We start from the raw sequence: 27899 nt of genomic DNA on the forward strand, positions 1-27899 counted from the left end.
ATGAGTAAAAGTGCAGTTTATTATGTACAGCATTGGAAAGGGAGGCCACCTGGAAAAAACTCTCATACTAACACTGTCATCCTAGAGCTCCTTCTATGCCTCCTCACTCCCAGGCAATTTAATTCCAACCTTTTGGACTATGAATCCACAAGGCAGAAGAGCGAAGGTTGTTTGGTATCTGGAGATAGACTCAAGGAACAGAAAGCACTGAACCTCTAAGTCTGACAAGAGATTTTCAGCCAGGATATGTGGTTGTCTCCTGGTCCTCAGTGGTCGAGGGTGAGCCACCTCACGAAAGAGACAAAATCATTATTTAAAAATTCAAAATATAAATGCAGCTTGAGTTCCAAGCCAGAATGCTCTGTATATTGTATATCTAATGAACTCTACCAGGCACCTGGATCCACGGTGGTTCAAGGTTTTGTAAAATAACCTTAGAAATGGGCTGTCAGGAGGGGACTCTCGTAGGCTGGGATTTGACAGAGTGACCCAGCTAAGGACAGATATGAAGGGCAGCTTTGGGTAAGGAAGCTGCTATTCTTAGACTTTTCTAGGTGAACTCAGAGCTTCAAAGAGGAAGTGGTACAAATGTCACCAGGCGGCTTTCCAGACCAATAGAAGAATGCCAGGCTACTTGGCTTCACAGGCATTTGTGAAACGGAAGATGCTTCTTAATATTACAGCAGTGGTGGTTCAGAAGGGCTGACCACTTCCTCCTCCAGCATCACCGTATACGACAGAAAAAAAAAAAATCACCAGGGAAATAAAAAGGATTTATACCTATATAGATATGCTAAGCTTGAGAGCATCTTCCCAAGCTCCTTGGATATTGTGTGCCCGAGAGACTATGAATTCCTTCTACTACTTAATGAATGGTAACCAAGATAGCTCACAGTGTACACGAGTCGATAGCATGCAGACAGGAAAATATAATGGTTTTCTGAAGATATATTTTTTTAAAGTATTAGTCCCTTAAGCTATTCAAATGGGTATATAAACAATGGCTTATAGAACTTAGAGAAAATTTTATTTAAAAAAATCAAAACTATTTAGAACCTGATATATGAAAATAGGCAAAAGTGAGAAAAAAAAGCACTTTTGTGACAAGTATTTAGCTGGTTTGAAAGACCACAGAGGAATCATTTACTCATAAAGGGGCTCAGAGAAGTTAAAAAAACAAACCACCCATGTTATTTTAAAAGGACGTCTACAGCAATGGATTTAGAAGTCTTTCAAGGGTTAGGGTCATCATTTTCCTTGGTCTTCCCCTTTTTCTCCAGTGCTAACAGGTGCTGGCAAGGACATGTCTACCCTTAAGTAAGGATTATTTTGCAGCATCGGGGGGTGTGGGTGGGGCAGTTTGAGTTTAGAAGGTAAACTGATGTTAGGGAAATTTCCTTAGCTGAGACTCCCCGGAAGTAAGGCACATCTGGCCCAGAGAAGCTGGTTGTAGCCCGAGGTCACTGTTCTCTGCAAAACATTTGTCCAGCCAGGGTGTCGGGTTGGGATGATAGTCTGCCTTCCTCCTTTTGGCCTGGCTGCTGACAGAGGGCACAGAATGACTCAATGAGATTCGAAAGAAGATGGATTTAACCTATCGCATAACAATCTAAAAATACGAACTTTGAAGTATTTTAGAGTGAGAGATTATCTTATATAAATCATCACTCTCACGTACTATTTACAAGCTAACAACCTTCATCTGTGGCTAGCCAGGAGCACTACACGTTCTAAGAACATCACACTCAACATATGGAAAAAGGAAGGGAGGGAAGAAAGTCAAGGTTCCCACCCTATTCCCTCCTTATGGGTTAGAGGCTGGTTTGGTCCCCACTTCATCCTTAGGAGGGAAGAGGTCATCTCTGCATCGGCCTACATGGCTCACTGTTTTGCCCCCATGATGCCTTGCAGCATATCTATGGGCAGAGGGAAGACGATTGTCGAGTTTTTCTCAGCAGCAATGGTGGTCAGTGTCTGAAGGTACCGGAGCTGAAGGGCAGCAGGAGATTCGGTGATGACCATGGAGGCTTCTTTCAGAGCCCTGGATGCATTCATTTCTCCCTCAGCGGCAATGACCTACAGAACAGTGGCAAGGAGAAGTCAAACCAGAGAACACGGGCGGGTGTTGAGCAGTTCAAACCGGGGTACGTCTAGCTCAGGTGGTACACAGAGCCTTCCTGAGAGTCAGCCAGAATAATTCTAAGGAAATCAATTTCCAGACTCAGTTCCTGTATGTTCTTTTTCCTGTAACTGATTTGCGTGAATATGTGCCCGAGGGCAAGACATTCTCTTTTACTATTTATTGCCTTTCTCCCATTTCTAGGGCACCAAACAAGGGGACGATTCAGAATACCGTGTAGGGGCTGAGAAAGTGAATGACCCCAGTGACTGGATACAAAGCCTTTTGCAAGTCAGATGGATTTCCAATGCTTTGATTTCAAAGAAAGGGAAGAGGACCTTATTGTACTGCAAGCGGATGGATAATTAAAAGTATTTTTTGATGAAAGATCACTGTAGGATTTTTTAGCACGTAAATTCAGAGGGAGTGCTAAGAATTGTATAAAGTTACTTAAAAAAAACCTTCCAATTCCATCTACTTATTTATATAAATAAGGTTTCTTACTCCTTATACCTGTAAAAATGAAAAGTAGAATTGATGCTGAATATTGTCTTATTCTAGCAATAAGTAACAACCATCTACAAAGACATGGATTCATTCCTCATTCATCTCATTGAGACCCTTGCTTGTAGTCAGAGAAATTTTAAAAATATTTTAACTTATATACTAAATGTGTTCCAGAAGGGTGAGAAAATAATTCAGGACAAAATACATTATATTAGGAAAAGACTCTGTGGGGGAGGTGGAATGGAAATAAAAGTTCAAGGAGAAAAAGAAAAAATGAAAAATTCCTAATTGCTAAAAGAACTTATTCTTTCATCATTCTATAAAACAGAGGATGAAATCATTACGTTATCGAAATTTCACTGGATACATTTAAAAGAATGATGTTAACAGTTGCATTTCAAAATGTCAATTTTTAAAACATGCCAGGACTTATATGCTTGACAAGTATATACATTCAAAATGAAAAATTTTACATGTCTATTTAAGATGTGAGATGGGACGTAGAGTTTTTCTAAGTTCTTTGAGGGGTTACATGAGCAAAAAGTTTGAAGATCACTGGAGTGGTGGGGACGGCAGGGGCGATGGAGTCTGGATGGTCTTAAGCTCAAATCGCAAACCTAACCCTTCCTAGCTGAGTGTCCTCAGAAAGGTTACAGTAAGTCCCCCACAAACGAACGAGTTCCACTCTGAGAGCACGTTCGTAAGTCCAATTTGTTCGTAAGTCCAACAAAGTTAGCCTAGGTACCCAACTAACACAATTGGCTATATACCGCTGCTTCTACACTTGCTTCCAGACATCCTGGGCTTGAAATAAAGATACTGTACTACTGTACTCTATGCAGTACTGTAACGTACACAAAAGCACAACCACTTGGAGAGGATGCACGCACACGACAACGTAACCCAGACACGTGCACTAACTTATGTTGACTGGACACGCACTAACGCACGTTTGCATCTTTGAAAGTTCGCAACTGGAAGGTACGTAACTTGAAGGTTCGTATGTAGGGGACTTACTGTATTTAACATTCTGAGTCTCAGTTTCTTATTCTTAAAATGGGATAGCACCTACCTCGTGGGACCATTGTGAGGAAGACAGAGAAAGTCTATTATATGTTGAGTGTATAAACAGAGGCTAATTATGTAGGAAGGGCAAGCGCCAAGTCAAGACCTAATTTTTGGATCCACTTATACCCTAATTCCTAAAAGATTCAGAAGTCAAATCAAGGCAGTTACTTCTAATTCGTAATCCTAGGAGAAGAGGTGTAAACACACCATAATCCTCAAGGCTAAAAGCGTAGTTAGGCTGTTCTCACAGGGATCTCAAAATATTAATGGCTCTTAACACTGCTGTGAATATCAGAATTGAAAGCAATAGTCTTATGACCAGTACAATTTCATTGACGTATACAGTAAACGTTGGGGGGCCCCCAGGTGTCAAGCCCTGTGAGGGGCTAGGGATAGAGGCGGACTCCCCTGCCTCCCTCAGCTCCTGGCCAAGTAGGGGAGACAGACTGGAAGCAGATCATTTCATTCCAGTGTGACAAATGCTGACAGAGACATGTACAAATGCCGGCACTGAAAGGAGAGCAATTTTTGCAGAAGGTGAAGTGGTGAGGTTACAGAAGAAGCTGAACATTACAGGACGAAAGCCTTGCTGTCTGGATTAAGATGAGAAAGAATATTTCAGACAGAACACATGAAAAGGTACTGAGGTGTAAAAAAGCTGGTGTATTCCAGGATCCTGTAAGGGGATGAGCACTATGGGGAAGAAGGAAAGGTAGGGGATGAATGAGGCAAGGTTGGAAGGTGGGGGGGTGAACGGGGCAGAGGGGAAGGTGGGAGACGAATGGGACAAGGTGGGAAGGTGGGGGGTGGGAATGGGGCCGGGTAGGAAGGGCAGCACAAGCTCGGGTGTTTGTCTTCACCCCGGAGGCGATGGGAACCCTCATCAGATCTAGTTTGAGCAAACACTCCGACAGATGTCTGAGCATCAGTAAGAGAAAAGACCGAGAGGGGGAGCTTTCAGAGTGTTTTGGTGCCAGTCACCGGCAGTGGGGATGGAGGAGGAAACAGACTGGGGCGCTGCTCAGGAGGGAGACTCAACAGTGTGGGGCAGACTGGGACGGGACCAGAGGGGCACAGAGGCTGAGTCCAGGTTCCTGGATTGCGGTGCATTCGGTGAGACAGGGGATACTTACTGGGAGATGGAACCCAGAAAAGAGGATAAAAACCTAAATTTATCAAGGCAAACCATTATGCCCTACTAGATGTGTGAGAAGGGGCCAGTGCCAGCTATACTGAAAGGGACTCCGGGAACTGTCCTCCCAGGCAAACACTGGAGAGAACGCACAAGCCGACCCTGCCACGAGAATGGCAGGCTCTGATTTTCTTTCCACGTCATCTCAGATGCCCAGTTAGGTCCTTTTTTCTGTCTGGACATGGACCAACTGCAAAGATAGCTCATCTCCCACTACCAATCAATACACCATCTCTTGGCTGGGAAGCCAGACCCACCCGGCTGTCTCACATTTTGTTAATAGAAAAGCTGCTCTGAGTGAGCTGCCCAAGAGGTGAACACGATACCACAGGCTGTGTCTAATACAGGCCAAGCGGGCACTGCGGGTAGGATGTTAGGAAGCAACGCAAGCTACCCATGGGTGTGTGCACCTTCTGCAAAAAGTGCAGTAGTCCCCTGTCAATCTGCACTTCATCTTTACAGACCGTCGTGTCGAAAGCTGGCATTTTCAGGTACGTGGGCCGTCCTGCTGTCTCCTCCTGTGGCCTGGGGGGGCTGCTCTGAGGGAAGCGCCAAGAAAGGTGACCTGCATTCTTGCACCCCACCCTCTCAATTATTAGATGAGTAACCCCAGAGATAGGAGCCTGAAAGCACATGCCAGGCACTCTTCTGAGAACCGTGAAAAAGGAAATAAGGGAGAATTTGCAAGCACGGAAGACATTCCATTTCCAGTCATTAAGAGTTGGTCTGAAAACTTTAAAAAGAGGTCCCCCTAACGTATCATAACACGTTCAGGATAATCTGTCCTCTTTCGTGACCTTTCTTCTCACAATTACGCTTGTGAGCACTTACACGTTCATCTCTTTGCTGTGCGGTGCACCTTCGTATGAACCACATGTTTATTTACCCGTCCAGCTAGCAATGGATATGTGGGTAGTTGCCAGTCGGGGGTAATTACAAATTGCTGCTGGAGCACTGGAGTGAACACTCCAGCATGTGCCCTTTGGTACACAAACATGTGCACTCCTCGCACATACAGACAGACAGACAGTTCTGCAGAGCGGCTGTACCGATCTATATTCTCACCAACAAAACCTCCTCCCTCGCCCACACTTGGATCTTTTGTTTCCTTTTTTCTTTTTTTAAGCCGTTCTGGTGGATGGTTAGCGTGGCATCTGCTTGTGACTTGCATTTGTGTTTCCCTGACGGCCAATTAACTTGAGGAATTTTTCTCTGAAGTCTCTTCATCTATAGACTCTCCCACCCTTTTCCTCTGCAATTTATTTGTTGAAGAAATGGTGACCCCTATTTCCCTGAGAACTTGAGTGCAGGGCCTTATGGCTGTTGCGGGGTCACTGTACCTTATGGAAGGATGAGACTCATGGTGATTCTGCGTGTTAACCGCAACCTTAAAGACAGCCTCACCCAAGTGAGAGCACAGTAATTCAGAATTCTAACCAGCTTCCTTTATCTCTTCTTATTGTTAGAAAGGGAAGTCAGGAGTTCTCTTTCTTAACTGGTGAGAATGCTGGTAGAAGAGGCTCGGTCCGTCCTGGAAAGTCCCAGAAGAGGCAGTGGGGAGCAGAAGAAATTCTAATCTCCATGGTCACTAATCAACTGTGTGCTTTTCAGGGAAACACATAACTTTTCTGGGCTTTGACGTTTTCATCTAAAGTGTGAGATGGCAAATAAGTTTCATGTTTAGGGCCAATTCCAAGCAGTTGCAGGCTGTCGCCTGGAGTGTTTCAGCACTGTTCTAAGGTCAATTCAAGCTCAGGGGAAAACGGTGCTGTGGTTAATTACTGGCCTGGGAGCCTGAGGGTGGAGTGGCAGCCTCTGGGCCAGGTATTTGTCACCTTCAGAAGATAATCCCTAAGGACCCTTCAGGCTCCGATACTCTACGTATTCTATGTATGATAAATTCTATTATTCAATATGGTTTGGAAATGGGGCTTTTGGTTAATGACATATTCTAGGTAAAAGCGATTCCTAATCTTCCAAATAACTAAATTATAGTGGGGCATATTTAATATCATTAGCACAAATGTAATTTAATCTTCTAAATAAAATATGATGGTTTGGAGAGAAAGTACTTGAGGGTGTTGTAGTGTTATCACAAGCATCAATGAACACATCAGGCAAATCTAAAAATCCTGGTCAGTAGAAAATTCTGGATGCAGTGTGTCAAATGAACTACTATTCTATTTGGTGCTGGCTAAAAAATTATAGTGACCAATCCGTAGCTTACAGGGCATCCTAACAGAAGGGCAGGGTTCTGTGGTTAGCCAATTATCACCAGTTACTACTGTTTTCTAACGGCAACAAATTGGTTCACTCCTGGTATCCTAGGAGATCTGTCACATCCACAGCAACCACCCCTATGAAAACTATCCCTCTTCCTCCACCCATTCATAGGTAAGGTGCCGTGGGACCTTATTAGGATCTTTGAGTGAAGTTGGACTGAAAAGAATCACTCTGCTGTGAATTTGGAATCGGGGCTGGTGTGTCTCCTTCAGCGTTCAACTGGGGAGACGTGCACTTGGGACGTGCACTTGGGAGTCAGACGTGCACTTGTGACCTTGGGAGAGGCCACAAACAGAAAGATAAGTGACAAAAAGAGAAGAGGAGAGAAAGGAAGAGGAAATAGTAAGAAGAAAGAAGAACCTGGGAAAAGACAGAGAATGAAACAGAAGACAAAAATAAGGAAGGAATGAATGGTAAGCAAACTGATGCAATTGCCCATCTGCTCTGAAGTCAGAACTGTTAATGTGTCCTTAATAGGGGACTGGGAGAATAATGTATGGGATGTGCAGTTAGAACGAGGTAGATCTCTGTGCACTGCTATTCCCAGGAGATACTGTTGAGTGAGAAAAGCAAGGTGAAGAACAGTCATGTATTGTATGATCCCACTTTTGTAAACCAAACAAGCCAGTAGACTAACAACCTAGTCAAATAAACCCCAAATGGAGATCTTCCAGTATGTACACTAAGCTGTGAAGAGTGCTGGCCTCTGGGGGAAATGTGAAGTGACGGGGAGAGCCTTCATCTTCACTACTTCAGGATCGTTTCAATTTTTTACAACAAACACGTTTTCCTTTGTGTAATTAAAAAAGAAAACTCAACAGGAAAAACAAACGGGCTACAAAAAAAAAAAAAAGGTTACCTTGGCTCGGGCCTCCCGGGATGCCTCTGCTTCAGCAGCCATGGCTCTCTGGAGCTGCACAGGGAGCTTCACATCCTTAATTTCCACACGTTCCACCTTTATTCCCCAGTCATCAGTGGCATCATCCAGAGTAGTCTGTTAGGAAGAGAGAAGGAAGCTAGGAATGTTCAGCCCCACCCCGTGGCCTAAGGTAGCTCTGTTCATGGGGATTTGGAGCGGGAGAGGCACTGGTGGGGGGTTGCAGAGAGATCAGTTATCCATGCAGGCAGGGAGGCTGAAGTGGGGGGCTGGGTTACTGGGGAGCGGATCCTGATTCCGTTACTAATAAGCTAACGTGGGCTGGCAAACGTTTTCTAAAAGGGTCATATAGTGATTGTTTATTTTCAGTCTCTGTTGCAACTAACCCTACCCTTGTAGGTCAAAAGCAGCCATGGGTAGTACGTTAAACAATGGGTGTGGCTGTATTCCAATACAACCTCACTTATAAAAACAGGTGGCCAGCAGACTCCTGAGCCAATGTGACTCTGTGTGAGCCACGTTATTTCTTTGGGCTTCAGTATCCTCCCTTTACAACGGTAGGAATGAAATCATTCTATTCTATTTCATATGGTTGTTGTGGGCATCAAGTAAGACCAGAGATTTCACACACAGTGAAGTCTATACAAATAATAACAGTTCAGATTTATAGTACTTGATCTTTTCTGAACAAGTCAGGTTTGATTCGTCATCTGTTACGTAAGCAAGACTGGAAAGCGTAAGAGTTGCAAAGGCAGTCACGGGACTCGCACAGAATGTGGCTTTAACTACCCCTGCGCTATCTTGCAGAACGGCCTCTGAACTATTATGCTAAAGAAAAAGGTTAACACTAATTCTGGGAGAAAAAAATACACACTGGAGGGAATTAAAAAACAATGCACACATCGGAGTGTTATTAACCCAGGAGCTAATTATGTGAAAAAAATCCCCTTCCATCAAGTTTGGTAAAACTTTTCTACAAAGAAAAAAAGGCCGGTGATCCCCCAACTTGACTTGATGAAAAGTTCTCAAATACCCATTGACCCTTTGCTTTATTTTCCAACTTCTGTGAGATGCAGCACTGGTGCGCTCCTCACCTGCATGTTGTGTGCAATTTCTTCCCTGTCGGAGAGGATCTGGGAAAGGTTCTTGGTGCCCAGGACATTCCTCAGAGTCGTTTGTGCCAAAAGACGGGTTGCGGAGTCAGCGTTGGTGATGTTCGCCACAGCTAGGGTAGCGTTCTGAACGCGGTAGTAGACCACGCCGTCCACACTAATTGTCACTGAATCCTTAGTGAGGATCTACAACACAAAGGAAGCAATTTTACAACTGTCAACCACCTCTTTCTTTAATAAAACCGTAAGGAATGGTATGTGACAGAACACCTTAAAACACTAGCTCATCGTCTTTAGTAAGTGCTGTTGACTAAATGTTTGTGTTCCCCCAAAATCCATGTTGAAACCCAATCCCCACTGTGTTGGTGTGTGGAGGTGGGCCTTTGGGAGGTGATTAGGTCATGAGAGTGAACCCCTCGTGAATGGGATTCGTGCCCTTAGAAAAGAGGCCCCAGAGAGATCCCTCCCCCCTTCTACCATGTGAGGACACAATGGAAAGACAGTGGAAGCAGGCCCTCATCAGACACCGAAGCTGCTGGTGCCTTGATCTCGGACTCCTCAGACTCCGGAACTGTGAGCAACACACTTCTGTTGCTTGTAAGCCACATAGTCTATGGTGGTTTGTGACAGAAGCCCCAAGGGACTAAGAGAGCAAAGCATTAGAATGTTAACTATGTCTACAAAATTTTAACAAAGTACATTCATTTATTTATTAATTCCATTTCTTCATTCGATCACTTAACAAATACTGAGACTTAGTAGCGGTTAGCAGCAGGAACTGTGCTATGTTCCAGGGATAAAGGTATGAAAAAACTTGGTTCCCACTTTCAAAGAGGTTGAGGAATCAAGGGAAGCTCTAAGGGACTAAGGATGGACAGTTTTAGGTGGCAGAGGTGATACATGAACTAAGCCTTGAAAAAGGAAATAAACATTTTCTGAGGATAGAGGGAAAGAGTATTCAGGGCAGAGAGAATAATGTGTGAAAGGAACAGAGGTACCAGGGAGCCGAGGTTTGATGAACTGTAAGTAGCAGAGTGTTACTAGAACAAAAAGTGAACGGAACTGTTTTCGTAGGGTGAGGTCCAGGTGGAAGTATATTTACAGCAGGCTACGTGGAAATGCTCAACAGGACCCAATGAATCAGTGCTTCCTAGCACATCCAAGGGCAAAGTCCTTGGTTTGGTGTAAAGCCCTTTGACATCTGCCCTCTGGCTTCATTCCTCCCCACTCCTGCACACACTCTATGCTAGATGACATGCAGGTCCCCACGTGCACCATGGGCCTTTCTGCAGATGGCCCTCTCCTTGCATGTCCTCCCTTCCCTCTCCCCCACGGCTTCAGGCTGGAGTGTCCTTACTCATCATTTAAGACACAGCTCAAGTGTCCTCTTCTCTATGGAACTTCCCTGATTCACTCGGCAGAGTTAAACACGCTTTCCTTTGCCCCTTCACTGCAGTGACACGATTTATCTACATCATCACTTCTCTGTTAGACTATGAACGTCCTGAGGGAAGTTTGTCTTTGTATCTCTAGCACTGGCAGAGCACTTGACACACAGCAGGTAGTCAGTAGACAAGAGATGAACGGGACTGAAACGTGGTCCCAGGAATACAGTGAGGGATGAAGAGTGGGAGTGAGAGAGTCAGGAGACCCCAACTATAGTTTCAGCTCTGCCGGCACCTCCCTCGGTGACCTCCAGCAAGGCCTTTAGACTGACTTAGCGATTCCTCATTTGTGAGATGGGGCTAATAATACGGCCCAAGTCTATGCAAATTTCTCTGAAGGTCAAAGAAGAAGATGTTTGGAAACGAAGCCCTTTTGCAAGTGTAGAGAGCTATGTACGTGGAAAGTAATAAAAACAATGATAGTACACAGCAGTTTAGTTCTGCAAGGCATCAAAGCAGTCATCCTTTTTTTTTAGTAACCTAAAAATACTTCTAACCTGGAAGAGAAGTGGGGGATTTGTAAATAGATACACAGTATATTACCATCTTGTGTGAAAATTAATCTTTTCCTACGATGCGATGGGAAAAGGTGTATCGTTTCTAAATGAGTTCTTGCCACTGTGACTCTACCACAGCTGGAGCTCTGTAAAGTTGCATCCTCGCTATCTACTGATTATTGTAGGCGGAGTGTTTATCTCCCTCCGCAGTAAGTTCACAGGGGATCAGAAAAAGGACTGCTTGCCAAGTTCCAATCCGCTCTGTGTTTAGAAAGCAGCTGGAAGGCAGAAGCTCACAGTGACCCTGCCAGACGCCTGCCATGTTTACAGAGGAAAGTGCCAGGAGAATTCCCCGCTGCCCTGAACGGGGCTCCTAAGGGCCAATCTTCCACGCAGAGAATACAGCAATGCTCTCAGTCTTGTTCTTGGGGGTGAAAATGATTTCCGGTTTCACCTGGTATGTGTGGATTATGAAGTCTGACCTCCCTAACTACTTGGCTCAGCGCCAGCAGGGAAATGCCTGAGCTGGTTTCTGGATTTTGTGACAAGGCTCCACCACTCTGCTGAGTACCTGGCCTGTGGCCAGAAAACACTGGCCGTTTTCTTCTGTCCCTCCCGTCATCATGTTTTTAGGCTTTCTATCTGCGACGGTTATTACAACTCCTTAGACACGAGTGCCAGGATGGCCATCACCGCGTCAAGGGCCAGGACGGACCTGCTGTAGGATGCACTTAGCATGGAGCTGTGGGGAAAGCACTGCACAGGGAATCCGAAGAGCTGCCTTTGAGTCCTGGCTCCACCACTGTAGTTTGGAGGAATTCCTCTGTCTCACTGCAACCATCTACTTTCTGGGTTCTGCTGTGCGTTTCAATGGTGGTTTGTGGAGCAATTTGAAAAAGCCTGAAATAATTACTAATATAAAACATGATATGCTTATCTAAAGTACCAAAGGGGCAGTTTCTAATTCTTTGGCTTCTAACCAATTTATTTAGAATACAGTCAAGAACCGTAAGAAGAATATCGTATCAGAAACCCAGAGAGGAGAAGTGTGGTAGTAAAAATGATGACAACGGTGATGACAGTAATATTATACTTACATTAACATGACAGTACGTTTTGTAATAATAGTAACGACAAGCACTTTCATAGCACTTACTACCTATCAGCCTCTGCTCTAAGCACTTTACATAGAGTATCTCATTTATTCCTCACAAGAACCATATAAAGTAGGTCCTGTTATTATAACCTCTATTTTATAGATGAGGAAACGGAGGCACAGAGAAGTTAAAGAACTTGCTCAAGGTCACACAGCCAGAAAATGGTGAGGGCAGACAGCCTCTAAAGCCGTGCTCTGACTACTGTCCCCTGCTGCCTCTCAACGCCAGGCCCCTTCCCCGGTGACAGCTCAGTTACTCACAGCAAAAGACAACCTTACCTCCTGAGGAGGAATATCAAATGAAATAGTTCTCATGTCCACTTTGATGAAGCTGTCAGTGCACGGCAGAATAAAAAACAAACCTGCAACAGAGACATACACGAGATTAGAGAGAGACACCAGCACCTGACCAGCTCACCGCACCATTCAGTTCTAACAGAATCAACCTGATAAACCGAAAGAAAGCAGTTCACCTCAGTGAATGAGCCAGAAGCCAGGAATGTCATCCTCGACGCCCGCTCTTTCTTCCCACATCTAACTGTCCCCACAAGACCTGTGGATTGCATCTCCTTACTTCACTGTTACTGTCGCCCATTTGTTTTCCCTTAGACCAACGCAATCACTTCCCAAGTCATCTTTCTAATCCTTCTAGTTTCTCTCCTATGAACCAACACAAACCCCTGAACAAGCCGTACAAGGTCCTGCACGACCTTGACCCCGCTTACCTCTTCACCCACTACGCTCTCCTCCCGTCCTGCACTCTGGCTGGGCCGCCTGCAGTTCCCTGAGCCTACAATGCTCTCCTCTGCATTGCTCTGCACATATTCTGTGCTGGGAACACCTCTCCCCTGCCTCACACCCTTTCCTGGCAAGATGTCACCTCCAGAAAGCATCCACTAGTTGGGGTCATCACTCTTCTCTGGGTTTCCACAGCCATCTGTGACTGTTTGACCATAATACTTATCACGTGGGATTGTAACTACCTGTTTCCTTGTTGGTGTCCCACCTCCAGGCAGTAAGATCCTTGAGGGCAGGGACTGTGTTTTCATCTCCCTTGAATTCCCAGAGCCTGGAACTCAGTGGGAGCTTAATCGAAGTTTGCCAAAAATAATGACTGAAAGCATTTATTTCAGTAGGGACTCTCACGCTCTAATTTCGATAGCTGTGGCTATTCTTGGCCTAAGATAAACTTATCAACTCAAGTAGGAAAGGGAGGGGAGAGGCAGGGGAAAGGGTAATTTCTGGTAGGCAGCACTGCTATTGTTGCACAACTTCTGCTATGAGAACTCTCTTCTGAGTCAACAGAGACCCTCATAAGGGAAATCACATCAGTAAAAGGACGAATCTCGTTCTCCAGGCAAACAGTTCAGAATCCTAGTACTGACCAGGTCCTTTGGCGCCTCCTTGTAAGATGCGACCCAGTCTAAAGATGATGGCTCTTTCATATTCTTTTATGATCTAGATTAAAAGCACAAATAATAATTTAACATGAGGAGTACAAGTATTTATATGCATAGCTTTCAAAATACATATTTCTGCTCCAAACAAGTGAGATGCCTCTATTTTCTTTTCTTCTCTATAATCCAGATAATAGCTATAGGTAACATGGTTAATGTTTAATCATCCCTGCCAAAATAACCAAGTTATTTACTTTTATTATGGATCATAAAAGCAATAGATACTCCTTGTATAAAATCTGGAAAGTATAGAAGAGTATACAGAAGCAAATCCACGCTCCTCAGCTGTTAACATTATTATCCAGTTACTCATGCATTGTCAATACAGGAAAAAAAGCGCTAAAGTCCTCATAGCTTGTCTTCTGATTCCTTAAATTATAATAGTAACATAATCTGAAAATTCTTAGAGCATATTTTCTCTTTTTAGGAATATGAAAATGATAGTCATTTATCACAGTATTAATAACTTTATAGACATTATTAACGTTATTAATGTATTACTAACACATGCCAGGTGTTGTGATAAGTACGTAATTCATTTAATCCTCACAACAGCCCTATAAAGCAGGTGTTGCTATTTCCTCACATTATACATGGCAAAGGTCACACAGTAAATAATGGCATCAGCAGTCACACCTCAGCATCCTGACTCTGGAGGACTTGTTCTCACAGGACTACCCCACATCCCTGACTCCAGAAAATTTTAGATGGTGATCCCTACTTTAATCGTCAGGAGGGGCTGACTGGGCAGTGGCTGAAAAGAAGTCTTAAGATTCCATGATAATTGGTGACTAGAGTTAAGAATTATAGGCCAGTATGGTCTCTCTCTCTCTCTCTCTCTCACACACACACACACACACACACACAAACAAACACACACACACACAGTGGGCTTATGTACTTAGGAGTTGACCCCTTTCCAGATGTTGATGAAATATTCTTTACCTTTATGCACATCCATATTGACAATGGGAAAGTTAAAACTGTGAACAAGAATGATATGGCCACCAAAATCCATCCACAAGGTCCCAGGCCTGCACTGGGGCTATCTGTGAAAACCAAAAACATACAGCTCTTATCACTGTTCTTAGCATGGTCCCCCCATCATCTTCATCCTTGCTATTCACTGAACACCAGCTGTTTACATGTATTTTCCCATCGAATCCTCATAAAAACCTTGAAGTGCAGGTGCTACTTTCCCTAATTTTTATTATGCAGTGAAGTGATAAAAGTAAGAGCCAATCCCAACTACCAAGAAGGTTACAGTTTAGCGGGCAAGACAGACAAACAGATCATTATAATACTGAGTGCAGATACAGTGTCCGTTCAGCATATTTTGAAAACACAGAATAGGGGTAACTCACACCACACCGCTGGGATGGAGGTGAAAGTAGGGTGGGGTGGGGTGGGTAGGCAATGGTGATGGTTGTCAGAGGGGCTTCTTGCAGGATGTAATGGTTAAGGAAAATACCAACGAAAAGGGGAAGGAGGGCAAAGTGAATTGAAGCCGAGGGTACAGCACAATTAAAGGTGAAAATCATATGATACACGCATATAAGCTCATTTAGGTCCTCTTTTTAAAAAGGCCACCTGTAAAATATCTCACTGGGTATATGCACAATGTATCATCCACATTGGTTCTGATTTCTTACTATTATGAACAATGCTATAACGAACATCTTTGTACATAGCTTCCCTCTCACATTTCTAATAGTTTCCCTTTTCTGTAACATGGAATCGTTTTTTTCCTTCTTTTTTTTTTTTGGCTGCGCCATGAGGCTTGTGGGATCTTAGTGCCCCGACCAGGGATTGAATCCACACCCTTGGCAGTGAAAGCGTGGAGTCCTAACCACTGAACCGCCAGGGAATTCCCTGAAGTAGCTTTTGTCTGATCACAAAGATAATACATGCCCCACTGCAGAAAAATTTAGAAAAGTATAAGAAGGGAAAAATCATTCAATTCAGAGATGATAAATATTCTTCCAAACTCTTTCTATGTGCATGCATTTTTCGAAGTAAATAAATAAAATTTGTCACCTATGTTTCTCCCCTCTAGATAGTGTTCTTTCACCTTCTTTTTTAGCCTGTCGCTATGCATTTGTGCTTCTTCTGTTTTAGTTTTAATTTTTTATCAGTTAAACTTGCATAAAGTTAAAAAAGTCAAACAGTTCCACGAGTACAAGAGGGCAGTCCCCTGCTCACCTCTTGCAATTTCTTCTACTCAAGGCAACCGCTCTTTCGGCTGAATATTGTCGTATTTAACCCCCCTGTTTCTAAATAATACACTGGTTTGGTTATTTGTTGCTTTTTTCAGTGTTGAGCTTTATCTGTTGACTTTCTACCCCTCCCCCCCACATAAATATACCCATCCTTGGAATTGCATCATAATTTTGGTTAGATCAATATCAAATTTTATATTTCATGAATATGCAAATGCCATTCAGAGCTAAGCCACGTAGTGAAGCATAATTCGTTTTCTTTTCCTGTACAACTTTTTTTTTTTTTCTGGAGTCAATGTCTGTCTTTTTCCCCTTTGCTTAGTTTTCAATGTACTTATTGATTCAACCCCAAACGCTTCATCAATCATCTACACCTCCTTTCAGCAGGCTCAGGTATTCTACCAATTTCACCTTCCAAAGAAGAGTCTTGGAGTCATGTCTGGACCTATTCATGTTCCTGGTGCGGCAACCATCCCTCTGATCGCCTTTCACTGTCATCCTGGGAAACTGCCTTCCCTTCCTAAGTTGTGTTTCCCACTCTCTGTGTCCAATGTCTTCCTCGTTTTTAGTTTGTTTTTCCTTTCTGTGGGGGACAGAGGGACTGAACAGGCCGAAGGATAGATCGCTTTTCTTATCAACCACAGAAGGCATCTGCTGTCTTTCCAGGAGCTCTTTTAATAATGGGAGGGAGGGAGGTGGTCAGAGGGGAAGAGGTAGGCCAGGCATGGGTTACTACTCAGATCAGGAGGGGCAAAGACAGCAGCAAGATGGGGCTTTGAATAAATAGGAGGCCAAGAAAGAAGCAGAGTGACGGCTGGGAGCACGAAGAAAAGACACACGTGGGTATCCAGGTCAAGTGCTCTAAAACATAAGATGAAAAACCAGAAATACACGAGTACTTTGGTTATACACGACTTTGTAGTTTTCCGATCCTGTGTCATAGTGTCAGGTTAACATCCTAATGCGTACTTAAGTAAAAGTGAGCTAAGTTAATCCTGGAGGCTTCTAAGTTATCATTTTGAGGGGTACGGACATGTTCAGTGAGAGAATACTCCAAGCAACGCCACTTCTCCACAGGTGAAGGAGCCTATCAGGTGCTGTCATAACGGATACGAATCACAGCAGCCTTTTTAGACAGTTTGTTATACTTCATGCACTGTAATAAATTACTTTAGACACGTATCTCATTTACTCCTTACAAAGCCCTGGGAAGTTAGGTGTTTTTAATTCCACTGTACAAATGAAGTGACTGAAGCAACATCTTTCCCAAGGTCACAAAATGGAGGACTTGGGATTCAAACACAGGTCTTCTCACTCCAAAGGCCACGTTCTAAATCAATTCACTCTTTGACCCTTTGCCTCTGAATTAAAAAAAAAAAAAAAAATCCTTTAAATTAAAGAAGTTGTTGTGTTTGGAGCACTTCCTCAAGACAGAATCCAAGCTGGGAAAGCATGGTAGGAGTTCCAGGAATGAATCTGATATTCTTACAGAGGAAGCCCCCTTAATTCCAGCTGTGCCTATTTATAGCAAGAGACAGTCTCAAGGCTCATTGCCAGGCTCAGGTCTAGGTTTCCAAAATGAAAGGAATTCCAAACAAGGAAGAGATGGGCCACAAATACTTATCTGACAGCATTTGGTGCTTTCTAAAATACTGCCCCAAGTCTCCCATATTCCAGGCAAAGTTCTGTGTCCTGAACTGTAATAGATGATAAACTCCCTGAGGGCAGGGATGTTTCTTTTTTATTTTTATATTCTCAATGTCTAGCACAGTACCTTGCAGAGAGTGGATATAAAGTACTTAGCCAGTTTTCCAACTAGATATGTAATTTCTTGTGCATTTATATCCCTTATTAGATGAATTTCCTGAGAATAGGGAATGTTTAAGTTTCAACTTTCTGTGACTTCTTAGCTGTGCGATCTTTACCTCTCTGAACCTTTGTGTCCTTACTTGAAATAATCAGACTGGCCTTGCAGGACTGAGGCAGTGCTCAGTAAACACAGATGACAGTTTTCTGTCATTCTCCTATTTCACTCAAGTGTTCAATTTCCATGATGAAAAATGGGAAAATAGGTGGCTTTTACTCTTCTTGATAAAAGCCTCTGAAACTACTTAATTTTTCCCTCACTTTGTGCCTCCCTCCTGCCAGGCTAGGCCTGGACATTCAAAGACCTTCAAGAAGCTGATTAGTGAATCAAATTATTAAGTTATTGAATTATTATCTACATAAGGACAAACGGGAAAGTACAGCCCAGGTTTTTTGTGCTCAATTTCCACTATGTTGTTGAAAACCCCAGATGAGTATATGGGATTTGAACGCAAATCAAGAGGAAGAAGAAATTAAGTGGATTTTCTGAAAACTGGACTTGGTCTTTTTTTGCGGTACGCGGGCCTCTCACTGTTGTGGCCTCTCCCGTTGTGGCGCACAGGCTCTGGATGTGCAGGCTCAGCGGCCATGGCTCACGGGCCCAGCCGTTCCGCGGCATGTGGGATCTTCCCAGACTGGGGCACGAACCCGTATCCCCTGCATCAGCAGGCGTACTCTCAACCACTGCGCCACCAGGGAAGCCCTGTCTTTCACTTTTCAAATGCTCAGCTAGAAATAATCCGAGCGTACACACTGGAGAAATGGTGCTATTTCATAATATTCTAGTGCCTTTAAAATGAAACGATCCCATTCTCAACCCTGAAACTCTTCCCCACCTGGTTATAGCTTAAAAAGGTGCATAAATCACATTCCTCAGAGAGGTGAGGCTTAAACTCCACCAGGCTGTAAACAAACTCTTAGTCATTTCCAGTCAGTACAGCCCAAAGAGGAAAAGAAATCTCAGTTACTCCCTCAAATTTTATGAAATTCATTTCCTTCAAGATTCCCACTTATTACCCTGAGGACTGAATCCTCCCTCCTACCTTTATGAGGTAAAAGACAAATAATGAACAATAGGTATTTCTGAGACATTTTGGTTGATATACTTGTTGATACTTGCTGGGTAGGAACAATCTTAAAGATTAGGGATCCCATGATACTTGGTTGTAAATACCACTTTGCCATGGTTTAGAGTACTTTTTTTTTTCTTTTACTACAAAACTCTTTCCTGAAAACCGTGGTAGAATAAAATTTTAACCAAAGCATGGTATTGAAAATGGATATAAGCCCATACATTAACATTTTTTAATTGAGCATTCAAACTGGGCTTACCTCCAGGAAACTAACGTAAATTTTTAAAAATATTACTTTTTTTTCTTATTTTAAAAGTAAAATACTGTCACTATAACATTTAAAATTATAGTTTAGAATAGAGGAAGAAAAATAATCTATACTTTTATATCTCTGGACGGTGATTATTTTCTGCCTTGCTATTGGACACACAATATATATGTGTCCTTTTTTTCAAAAATGAAATAATGGTATACATAATAATTTTAAATCTGTTTTCCCCCCTATATTGTGGACACTTTTTCATGTCAGGAAATACTCTTTATTATTAAAGGTTGAATAATATTCTATCGTTCCATATGATGAACATTTAGGTTGTGTCCAGTTTTCTCAATTAGAAACTCTTTTGCTTTGAATATACTTTCAGCAAAGTTTCCATACATCCTTATTGTGTAAACTAATTTTGCTGAAAAGATGAAATTACACAATTCTTAAATTTCTCTTATTCTGGAGGTACATTTTATTAACACTAATAATCACCATTTATTAAATGCCTATCACACATCAGCCACAAGCTAACTCCATATATACATTATTTCTCATGTTTACAAAAATCTGTAAAGTAGGTATAACATATTCCTTCCAGAGTCCCAAAGTACTAAAGCAAAAGAATTTCTGGAAAGAGACAAAAGAAAACAAAACAAAACCATGAAACAAATGGAAAAAACAAAAAACAAAACCAAGTTGTACAGTAATTTTTGTTGGGTTGGCTTCCAGACAGGCAGTAAAATATTCTTTTCAAGATTATAACAGGCATAATTTCAGAGTACTGCATATTGTTAATGATCCCATATCAGCTGATTTCCTTTACGGTTGATTGAATTTGGCACTACTAGAAATCATGTGAAATAATAAATTCCATTTACCATTGGGACTCTATTCTAAAGTTCAAAAGATACGGGATTTCTTCTTCAAGCAAAGGCCAGAAACATACCTTCACGCAGTATGTGAAAATCTGACTGAGTCATACACATTACTACACAAAGAAAAGGTAAGCCAAAGAATTATTGAAATACCAACATTTAAAGCACAATCTTTTCCTTCCTCTTTCCCAGTATACAGATGAAATGCTTCATGTTGTAAATTGCCAAAAACGTTGTTGTTTGGGTGGGGAAAGATAGCATGGCTAAGAATTTAGTCTCAAAAACACGTTATCTGGTTCTAATAGCAACTTTTAAGGGGCAATAGTAGGTCGAAACGAAAGGTCTTGGCATTTTTTGAGTTTTTCTTACAAGCATACATATTCAGCATACAAGTGTTCTTTTTGGCCACAACTACTCCTCATTGGAGATTCCATCTCAAGGTGTGGTAAACTTTTCCTGTAAAGGGCCACAGAATAAACACTTAAGGCTTTACAGGCCAGAAAGTCGGTCTCAACCACTGAATACTCTGCAAAAGCAGTCACAGACTATACATATATGAATGAACAAAGCTGTGTTCCAGGAAAATGTAATTTATGAACACTAAAATCTGAGTTCCATATAAGTTTCAAATCTTCCTCTTTTTTAAAAAAATGTATAAATATAATAAAAACTATTCTTAGCTTGTGCGGCATACAAAGCAAGCAGTCGGCCAGATTTGGTCCACAGGCCATACGACTCATTCTAGTTCTATCTCATATAGTCATCTATTTGAGGAGGAGGACATTGTGAGTTAAAGAAGACATCTGATCTTTCTTCTGGCATTTCAAGTAAGGGTACAGTTCCCAGATTCCTAGTTTCTCTTCCCTTTGTTTTGAAACAAGGTCTTTAAAAGACCTGATAAATAAGAATTCAAGGCGGAAACAGGCAAAAGGGCAGATAAAATATTTTATTTGAATATAAATACATCTTCAATTTATCAAAATTTTACTATGACTGAGTTTTTCAAATGACTGGGATTTTAGGAGAAAGACAGAAAAGGGAAGGAAACGATAGAAGAAAAGGCAAATAAGAGAAATGGAAAAAAGGAGTTAAGAGAAGAGAGACAACAAAAGTGAAGGCAGCATCCTGTAGAGAGAAAGATTCAAACAGGTAGAGGGGAGAAAAGCAGAGCTTAGCACATAGTAGGGTGTCAATAAACAGATGTTGAAAAAATGATGCTGTTTACTTGGCAACTGCAACTTGCAGTTCATTGGGCAGAGGTTTTGAAAGCAAACAAGCACACACTATAACCCATCTTTCAAAAGACTATTTTAATTAGGCATGGTTTACAGTTCTTCAAATGCCCTTATCCTTAAACCTCTAGGGAAGAAATTATGCTCTGGACTGGAGTGGCTACAGGCCAGATGGTATCAAGTTAAGAACCATGACTGAAGACCATAACTTTTCCGCCCTATTATAAACCTGTAGATACTAGACTAAAAGAACTAGTACTGATGAAGCATTATGTGACTTGAATTACAAAACTCAAAATGTGTTTACCATGAGACAGTAAGGAGAGGAAATGGACTAGTCCTTTTAAGAAAGATTTTCAATAAAAGTTGAAATAAAGGGAATGCTGTGCTTAGCTCAAGAAGAATCAGGAGGGCTTCTCTGGTGGCACAGTGGTTAAGAATCCACCTGCCAATGCAGGGGACACGGGTTCGAGCCCTGGTCTGGGAAGATCCCACATGCTGCGGAGCAACTAAGCCTGCGAGCCACAACTGCTGAGCCAGCGTGCCACAACTACTGAAGCCCACGCGCCTAGAGCCTGTGCTCTGCAACAAGAGAAGCCACCGCAATGAGAAGCCTTCGCACCGCAACAAAGAGCAGCCCCCGCTCGCCACAACTATAGAAAGCCCACGTGCAGCAACGAAGACCCAATGCCGCCAAAAATAAATAAATAAATTTATTTTTTTTAAAAAAAGAAGAATCAGGAAATTAAATAAATATTTTATTTCCCAAGCATCTTGAGGATTTTCTGTAGCTTTCCTTCATTCAAATATTTCTAGCCATAAAACAGGAGGAAAAAATAGGTGAGACTATCATCAATGATTTTAAATTTGAACCCCTGAGTCTTTAATAGGGTCCCCTCTCCTAACCTATAGCACTTCACCCTCTCTAAACACTACTTATCATACTTGTAATTATCTTATTCAGTGTCTTCTTCATGAGATTTTGGTCTTGTTAAAGTAGTACAGCATAAGGCTTCAGAGTTGGCTCTGCCACTTATTAGCTGTGTGATCTTTGGCAAGTGTCTTAGCTCTCTGTGCTTCACTCTAACCATCTAAGAAGAGGGCTAATAAGAGTACCCCCTCAAGGGTCAGTGTGAAGAGTTAAGTGAGCTATCATGGAAGACACCCAGTGCATAACAGATGCTTGAACAACATTTGTTAGGTAAACAGCTGTTGAATGAATTGAGTGATTCTGCTGGTTTTTGTTTGTTTTGTTTTGTTTTTGGCCGTGCCATGCGGCTTGTGGGATCCTAGTTCCCTGACCAGGGATTGAACCTGGGCCCTTGCCAGTGAAAGCGCAGAGTCCCAACCACTGGACCACCAGGGAATTCCCAGATACTGCTGTTTTCTGGGGAGGGGAAGAAAAGGCTGAGTATTACAGAAGATAAATGGAAATTACATGTCTGCATACAGGATCCCAGAATACAGTTCATCAATTTTTGGTGGTGAGCATGCTGTATGGTAGGTAGATAGAAACAGAAATACAATGTTGTATTCATGAAACTTATAAACCAATGTTACTTAAAAAAAAAAAAAAAGAATACAGTTCAGAATCGTCCTCTGTCCCAAAGCAGTGGTCATAATGCTTTCCCCAAATGTTTTCTTTCCTTTTCTCTTTTTAAAATCAGCCCTTTTCAACTGTGAGGTGAGAGAATTCAGGAAGGTAGAAGGATGGGCTGAATATGACCCATGTCTGGAAAGATAAAAATAGTTATGTTCAGAAAAACTGGAGAGAAAAAAACAATTTCATAATGTTATTAAGTTAATTAAATTTAGACTAGGCCTGAAATATACTAAACAGAACAAAACCCCCTCTACTTCTTCAGTTTTGTTTTTTTTTTCCAGCTCTTTTACTTGGATATCTTAAAAGTAACTATAATTAGGTTTTTCTCATAAAAGTCTTTGGAGGGCAACATCATTTTCATTAAATAATGGGAAACAGAAGCATAAGGAAACTAGATCATGAGGTTTCCCATTCTTCAACTGAGGCTGAGTAGCTAAACAGTGGCTAAGAGCTTGGAGTTTTGGTGCCAGATTTCCATTCTACCACTAAATTTTCTCATTAGTAAAATGAGGGACGAGAACAGTCATTATCTTACAGGAGAAAATATGTAAAATGCTTGACACTTAGGAAGCGTTCAATAAATAGTAGCCATTATTATTATCAGAACCTTAAGGTCATTACTGATACAGTTTATAGGAATAAACTTTGTATTAAGTGAATTGCCTTCTGGGACCTGAACACCATAGAGAAAATATCGACTAACAACCTGCCTGGGGACTCTGTCTTTGGAGGAGAAACAGACCACATTTGGGGAGGTAAGTTGGAGTCCCGAAGTTTCCTGGACCGTCTTTTATACAACTTTTTGTGCATAAATTTTAATTTCCTGTATAATTACTAGGCTTCCCGAACAGTCATTGTTAACCTTTTTATTCTTTGTTTTCCCCATTAAATAATATCTTAATAATTTACACTTTAAAGTTTCAAAAGTACATTCATATAAATTTTCTCATTTGATACTTAAAACCTTGGGAGTTAGATACCACAGTAAGATTAAGCCCAACATGAAGACGAGGAATTGACTCTGGAGACTGAGACTTCCCAAAGTGATGCTACTGAGGTCTCAATTCAGATCTTCAAATTGGAGATTCCACTCTCATTTCGCTATCCTATACCATCCTACCATCAGTGCATATCCACAACTAGGTAAGGCTGGTATCTAATTTTCATTGTCTGATATTTTAGGACAGACACATTATTGCTCGTATCTTCAAGGCTAATCTAGAGTATAGAGGCTCAGAGTATAGACAAAGGTTCAAAAAGAATGGAGGAACGATTTGTGTGTCAACAGGCAACTGACACACACTTCCTTCTTTCTACTGTGACCTCTAACTGCTCTTTCCACACTTTCATAAGTAAGAGGAGATTCCTTAAGTACAGTACATTATCATAACAATTATAATCCCTTTATTGATAATATAAACCCAGACAGTCTATCTGTATGAGGAACATGTCCACACCCTAAAATCAATAGTTTGGGTTGTAACAAACTTAATAAAAATAAACTGTAAACAGAAAAACATCTCCACCAACGTAACCAAACATTTAACAACTTGATCTACTCTATGGGGGTCTTTATCTCCCTGCTTCCTTTTACTTTCAACAAATATTTTTGCAAATCTACTATGCACTTGACCCTGAACTTATTACAGTGATGAAGGACACAATCACTGCTTTCAGAAGCTCTCCTGGTCTAACAAAGGTGATTATAATTGATATTTATAATCTGTGCAATAAACATTACGACAGAGGTAGGCACAAGATGCTGGCAGACACGAGGAGAGGTGCTCATTTCTTCTGGTTACAGTAATTTTCAGGAAAACGTTTTCCCACATCTTCTTAAAAAACAGACTGAATCCAAACTTTATCACTTTATCAACATTAAAAATTTTTTTCTTCAAAGCTGACCAGGTGATCAGTGACTCTGTCTTTTACAGTGTACAAGTTACACCATCAGGTGGAACCAATGACCTATTTAATTATAAAAAATTATATAAATGCCAACTTTTGTAGACTTGGTTGTCACTTGAGTTAATCTATGACCATTGATGGTTTAACTCAGATTAATTATTAAATAAATTACAAAGTTCTCCCCAATCTGGTCGGCTATAACAACTGAAATAAACAAATCAGTCCCTTGATTCTGCTTATTTTCAGGCGTTCTTCCGAAGGGATTTATTCTGTTGACATGGCTCTTAATTATAACCATACATTTCTTTGCAATCCACCTGCATTATTTCATTAGAAAGCGAATGCACTGGCTTTAAGAAAAACTAGTCTTGCCCTAGGTTTGGTCATATTTATGTTCCTAAGACTAATTATCAGCAAAATCCTAAAGGGGCAGTTTGGACTTTTATATTCCACTGCTTCTCTCAGAAGCAGCCCTCTGGAGCTGTCTAGCCAGGGGGTCTTGATTGAAGCCAGGTTCCTTTGGGCTTTATTTACTGTCTCTCACCTTCAGTGAAGTACTGATGTTTGACAAGTTCCTCCTTTTGGGAATGCAATTTGGAAGCAGCTCTAGGATAGGTAAAATGATTTGGAAAATCAGCCCAAGTTTGAACCTCGTTCACAGGTGTGGGTGATTTTTCCACTCTGAGCCTCCGTTTTCTTGCTGTAAAGTGGTAGATAATGACACTCTCCTTGTGGAGCTGCTAGAGGATTGCATTCGATAATGCTTTCAAAGCATTTAGGCTGTATTTGGCATATGGCAAGCACTCGATAAATTCTATTTAATAAATTCTAGTAGTGGTTTTCCTACCAGTGTCAGGTCTCTAAGGCGTACATTTTTAGAAAGGTGACAGCGGGACTTCCCTGGTGGCACAGTGGATAAGAATCCGCCTGCCAATGCAGGGGACATGGGTTCGAGTCCTGGTCCAGGAAGATCCCACATGCCGCGGAGCAGCTAAGCCAGTGAGCCACAACTACTGAGTCTGAGCTCTAGAGCCCGCGAGCCACAACTACTGAGCCCGCATGCCACGAGCCCGTGCTCCGCAACAAGAGAAGCCACTGCAACGAGAAGCCCGTGCACTGCAATGAAGAGTAGCCCCCGCTCGCCGCAACTAGAGAAAGCTCGCGTGCAGCAACGAAGACCCAACACAGCCAAAAATAAATTTAAAAAAAAAAAAAAAAGGTGACAGCGACCAAGCAAAATTTTGTTTGTATATATAATTTTCAGAGGAAAGGGTGCACAGTTTTAAATAGATTTTTAAAAGACTTCTGTCTAAAAAGTAGTGTAGAACCAACAAAGAGTTTAGGCGTGAAAGCTGTTCTGTGACCATGAAAGACAACTAACATTAAGTACAAAGATCATGTTTATTCCCAAAGAACTTCTACAGATTTCCCACTGCAGTTTCACCAAACTTCTAACATTGTCCTCACAGTCCTTTAGTTTCCCACCAGGACATCAGGGTACAGATGAAAGGATCCTGCCTACCTTCCTTTCTAGGAAGAGACAACTGACTATCAAAGAGGCCGGACTGCACAATTTTTATACCGGCAGGTTTTAGAATCAGTCAAACCCAGATTTCAAATATGACTCCATTACTTATAAACTGTGTGACTTTAAAGTAATTTAACTTCTCTGAGTATCAGTTTCTTCAAGTACATCCTCTCTGTCACACTCCTGATTTGGGAAAATAACTGTCCAAGGTACAGAAAAGAGGAAATAAGATTTCTGTAATTCTTTTGATGTTCCTGGGGGAGGAACTAAAGACAAAGATTGCTGGGGAAAGGAAAAGGGGACATATGGGATCGGTGGACAAGGCTGGCATTACAAATAATCAGAATAAATAAGTCCAGTATAGTGTTCTTTGTGGGGTGATGGAAAAGCCCACCCAGTCCCCTGAACTTCTTTCACTATGTCATTCTGTCTGAAATTCCATCCTTAGAAATAATTCCTTTGGATCACTAAGAGCCCCGGGGAGGCAACCAGTACTCCCAAGTGGTTTATTGCCTCTCTTTATGAATGCCTCCTCCCCCGCAAGGATAGCCAATAAAGGTTCTAGGTGATAGCCCTCTCAAGGGTACTAGTCACAGGGCAACAAATTGAGTCACTCACACAATTTCTGCCTCAAGACTGGGAAGGCCCTGGTAGGGTGGGGAACTTACAGTTCCTTGTGAGGGACAAAAGTCCGGAAGGCGAGGTTTCTAGAACAAAGGAAGTGGATGGGGCAGAATGGGGCAGAAAGTGAAGCTGTAAAGAGATACAGGAAGGATGCTAAAAAGAGACTTCCTTCTTTTCTTCCGCAAATGTGTCGGGAACATGTGGCGAAACTACACAAGTCGGTCTTGCGGCTTAATAGGAAATTGGCAGGGGTGGGGGGTAGGAGTTCTTTCTAGTTCGGGAGGACGGCGGCGCACTCTGGGGGTGGGCGAGGTTTGGGTAAAGGAGCTGGCCTCCGATGGGGCGGGAAGGAAGGGAGAGTGGGGCGAAGACGCAGGCTCCCGGGTGTGGCGTGCAGGTCTGGGCCCGGCTCCACCACTCGCTGGCCGCCAGTTACTCAGGCACGTCCTCGTCCGCGTGCATGCCACGAGATAATGAGCGGAAAGCGCTGGCACAAGGCCTGGCATCTGGCAGCCGCTGGATAGCGCGAGCCCCTGCTCTGGCTGTGGGCACTGGAGACGCGCCCTCTGTTGCAGGGTCCACAGTGTGCCGGGCACTGGGCTTGCACTCAGCACCCTAACATCCCTAAACCTGACCCCCAGCCCGCGAAGTAGGGCTCGTCATTCTCAGCGTACGAGTGGGGAAACCGCGGTTTTGAGCAGCGGTTGCTCGGCTAAGAAACATCCGAGACCTTCCTGGGACCTTTGGGCTAAGGCTCGTTCTCGAGAAGGTTAAGGGGCGGCGGGTGACCCCAAGGGCCTCGCCAGGGGCACAGGGCTCACCCGTGAAGGAGTCGGGAAGCCGCCGGGCTTGGGCTTCCGCTGATGGCCGCTTGTCAGACATGATGCCCGAACCGGAGTCGCTACTCTCAGGTCGCCGTAGCCTGGGCCGGAGCGGGAGCGGCGAGGAATGCCCGGAGGCGACCCAGGAGCCCGACTCCCAGCCAGCAGCCCC

At 42.6% G+C, this 27899-nt stretch overlaps 1 protein-coding gene across 1 annotated transcript; it reads right to left on the minus strand.

The window, feature by feature from the left end:
- Positions 1–27899, minus strand: STOM (stomatin). The gene is made up of 7 exons (XM_079926521.1): positions 27728–27899; positions 14659–14762; positions 13642–13714; positions 12536–12618; positions 9141–9344; positions 8029–8163; positions 1–2076 (listed from the first exon to the last, which is right to left on the minus strand). Exons 1-7 carry the CDS (start codon positions 27786–27788, stop codon positions 1882–1884), a joined length of 855 nt encoding a protein of 284 aa, XP_079782647.1. The 5' UTR covers positions 27789–27899; the 3' UTR covers positions 1–1881.

The sequence above is a fragment of the Stenella coeruleoalba genome (assembly GCF_951394435.1).
Source record: "Stenella coeruleoalba genome assembly, chromosome: 7".
Lineage (NCBI taxonomy): Eukaryota > Metazoa > Chordata > Mammalia > Artiodactyla > Delphinidae > Stenella > Stenella coeruleoalba.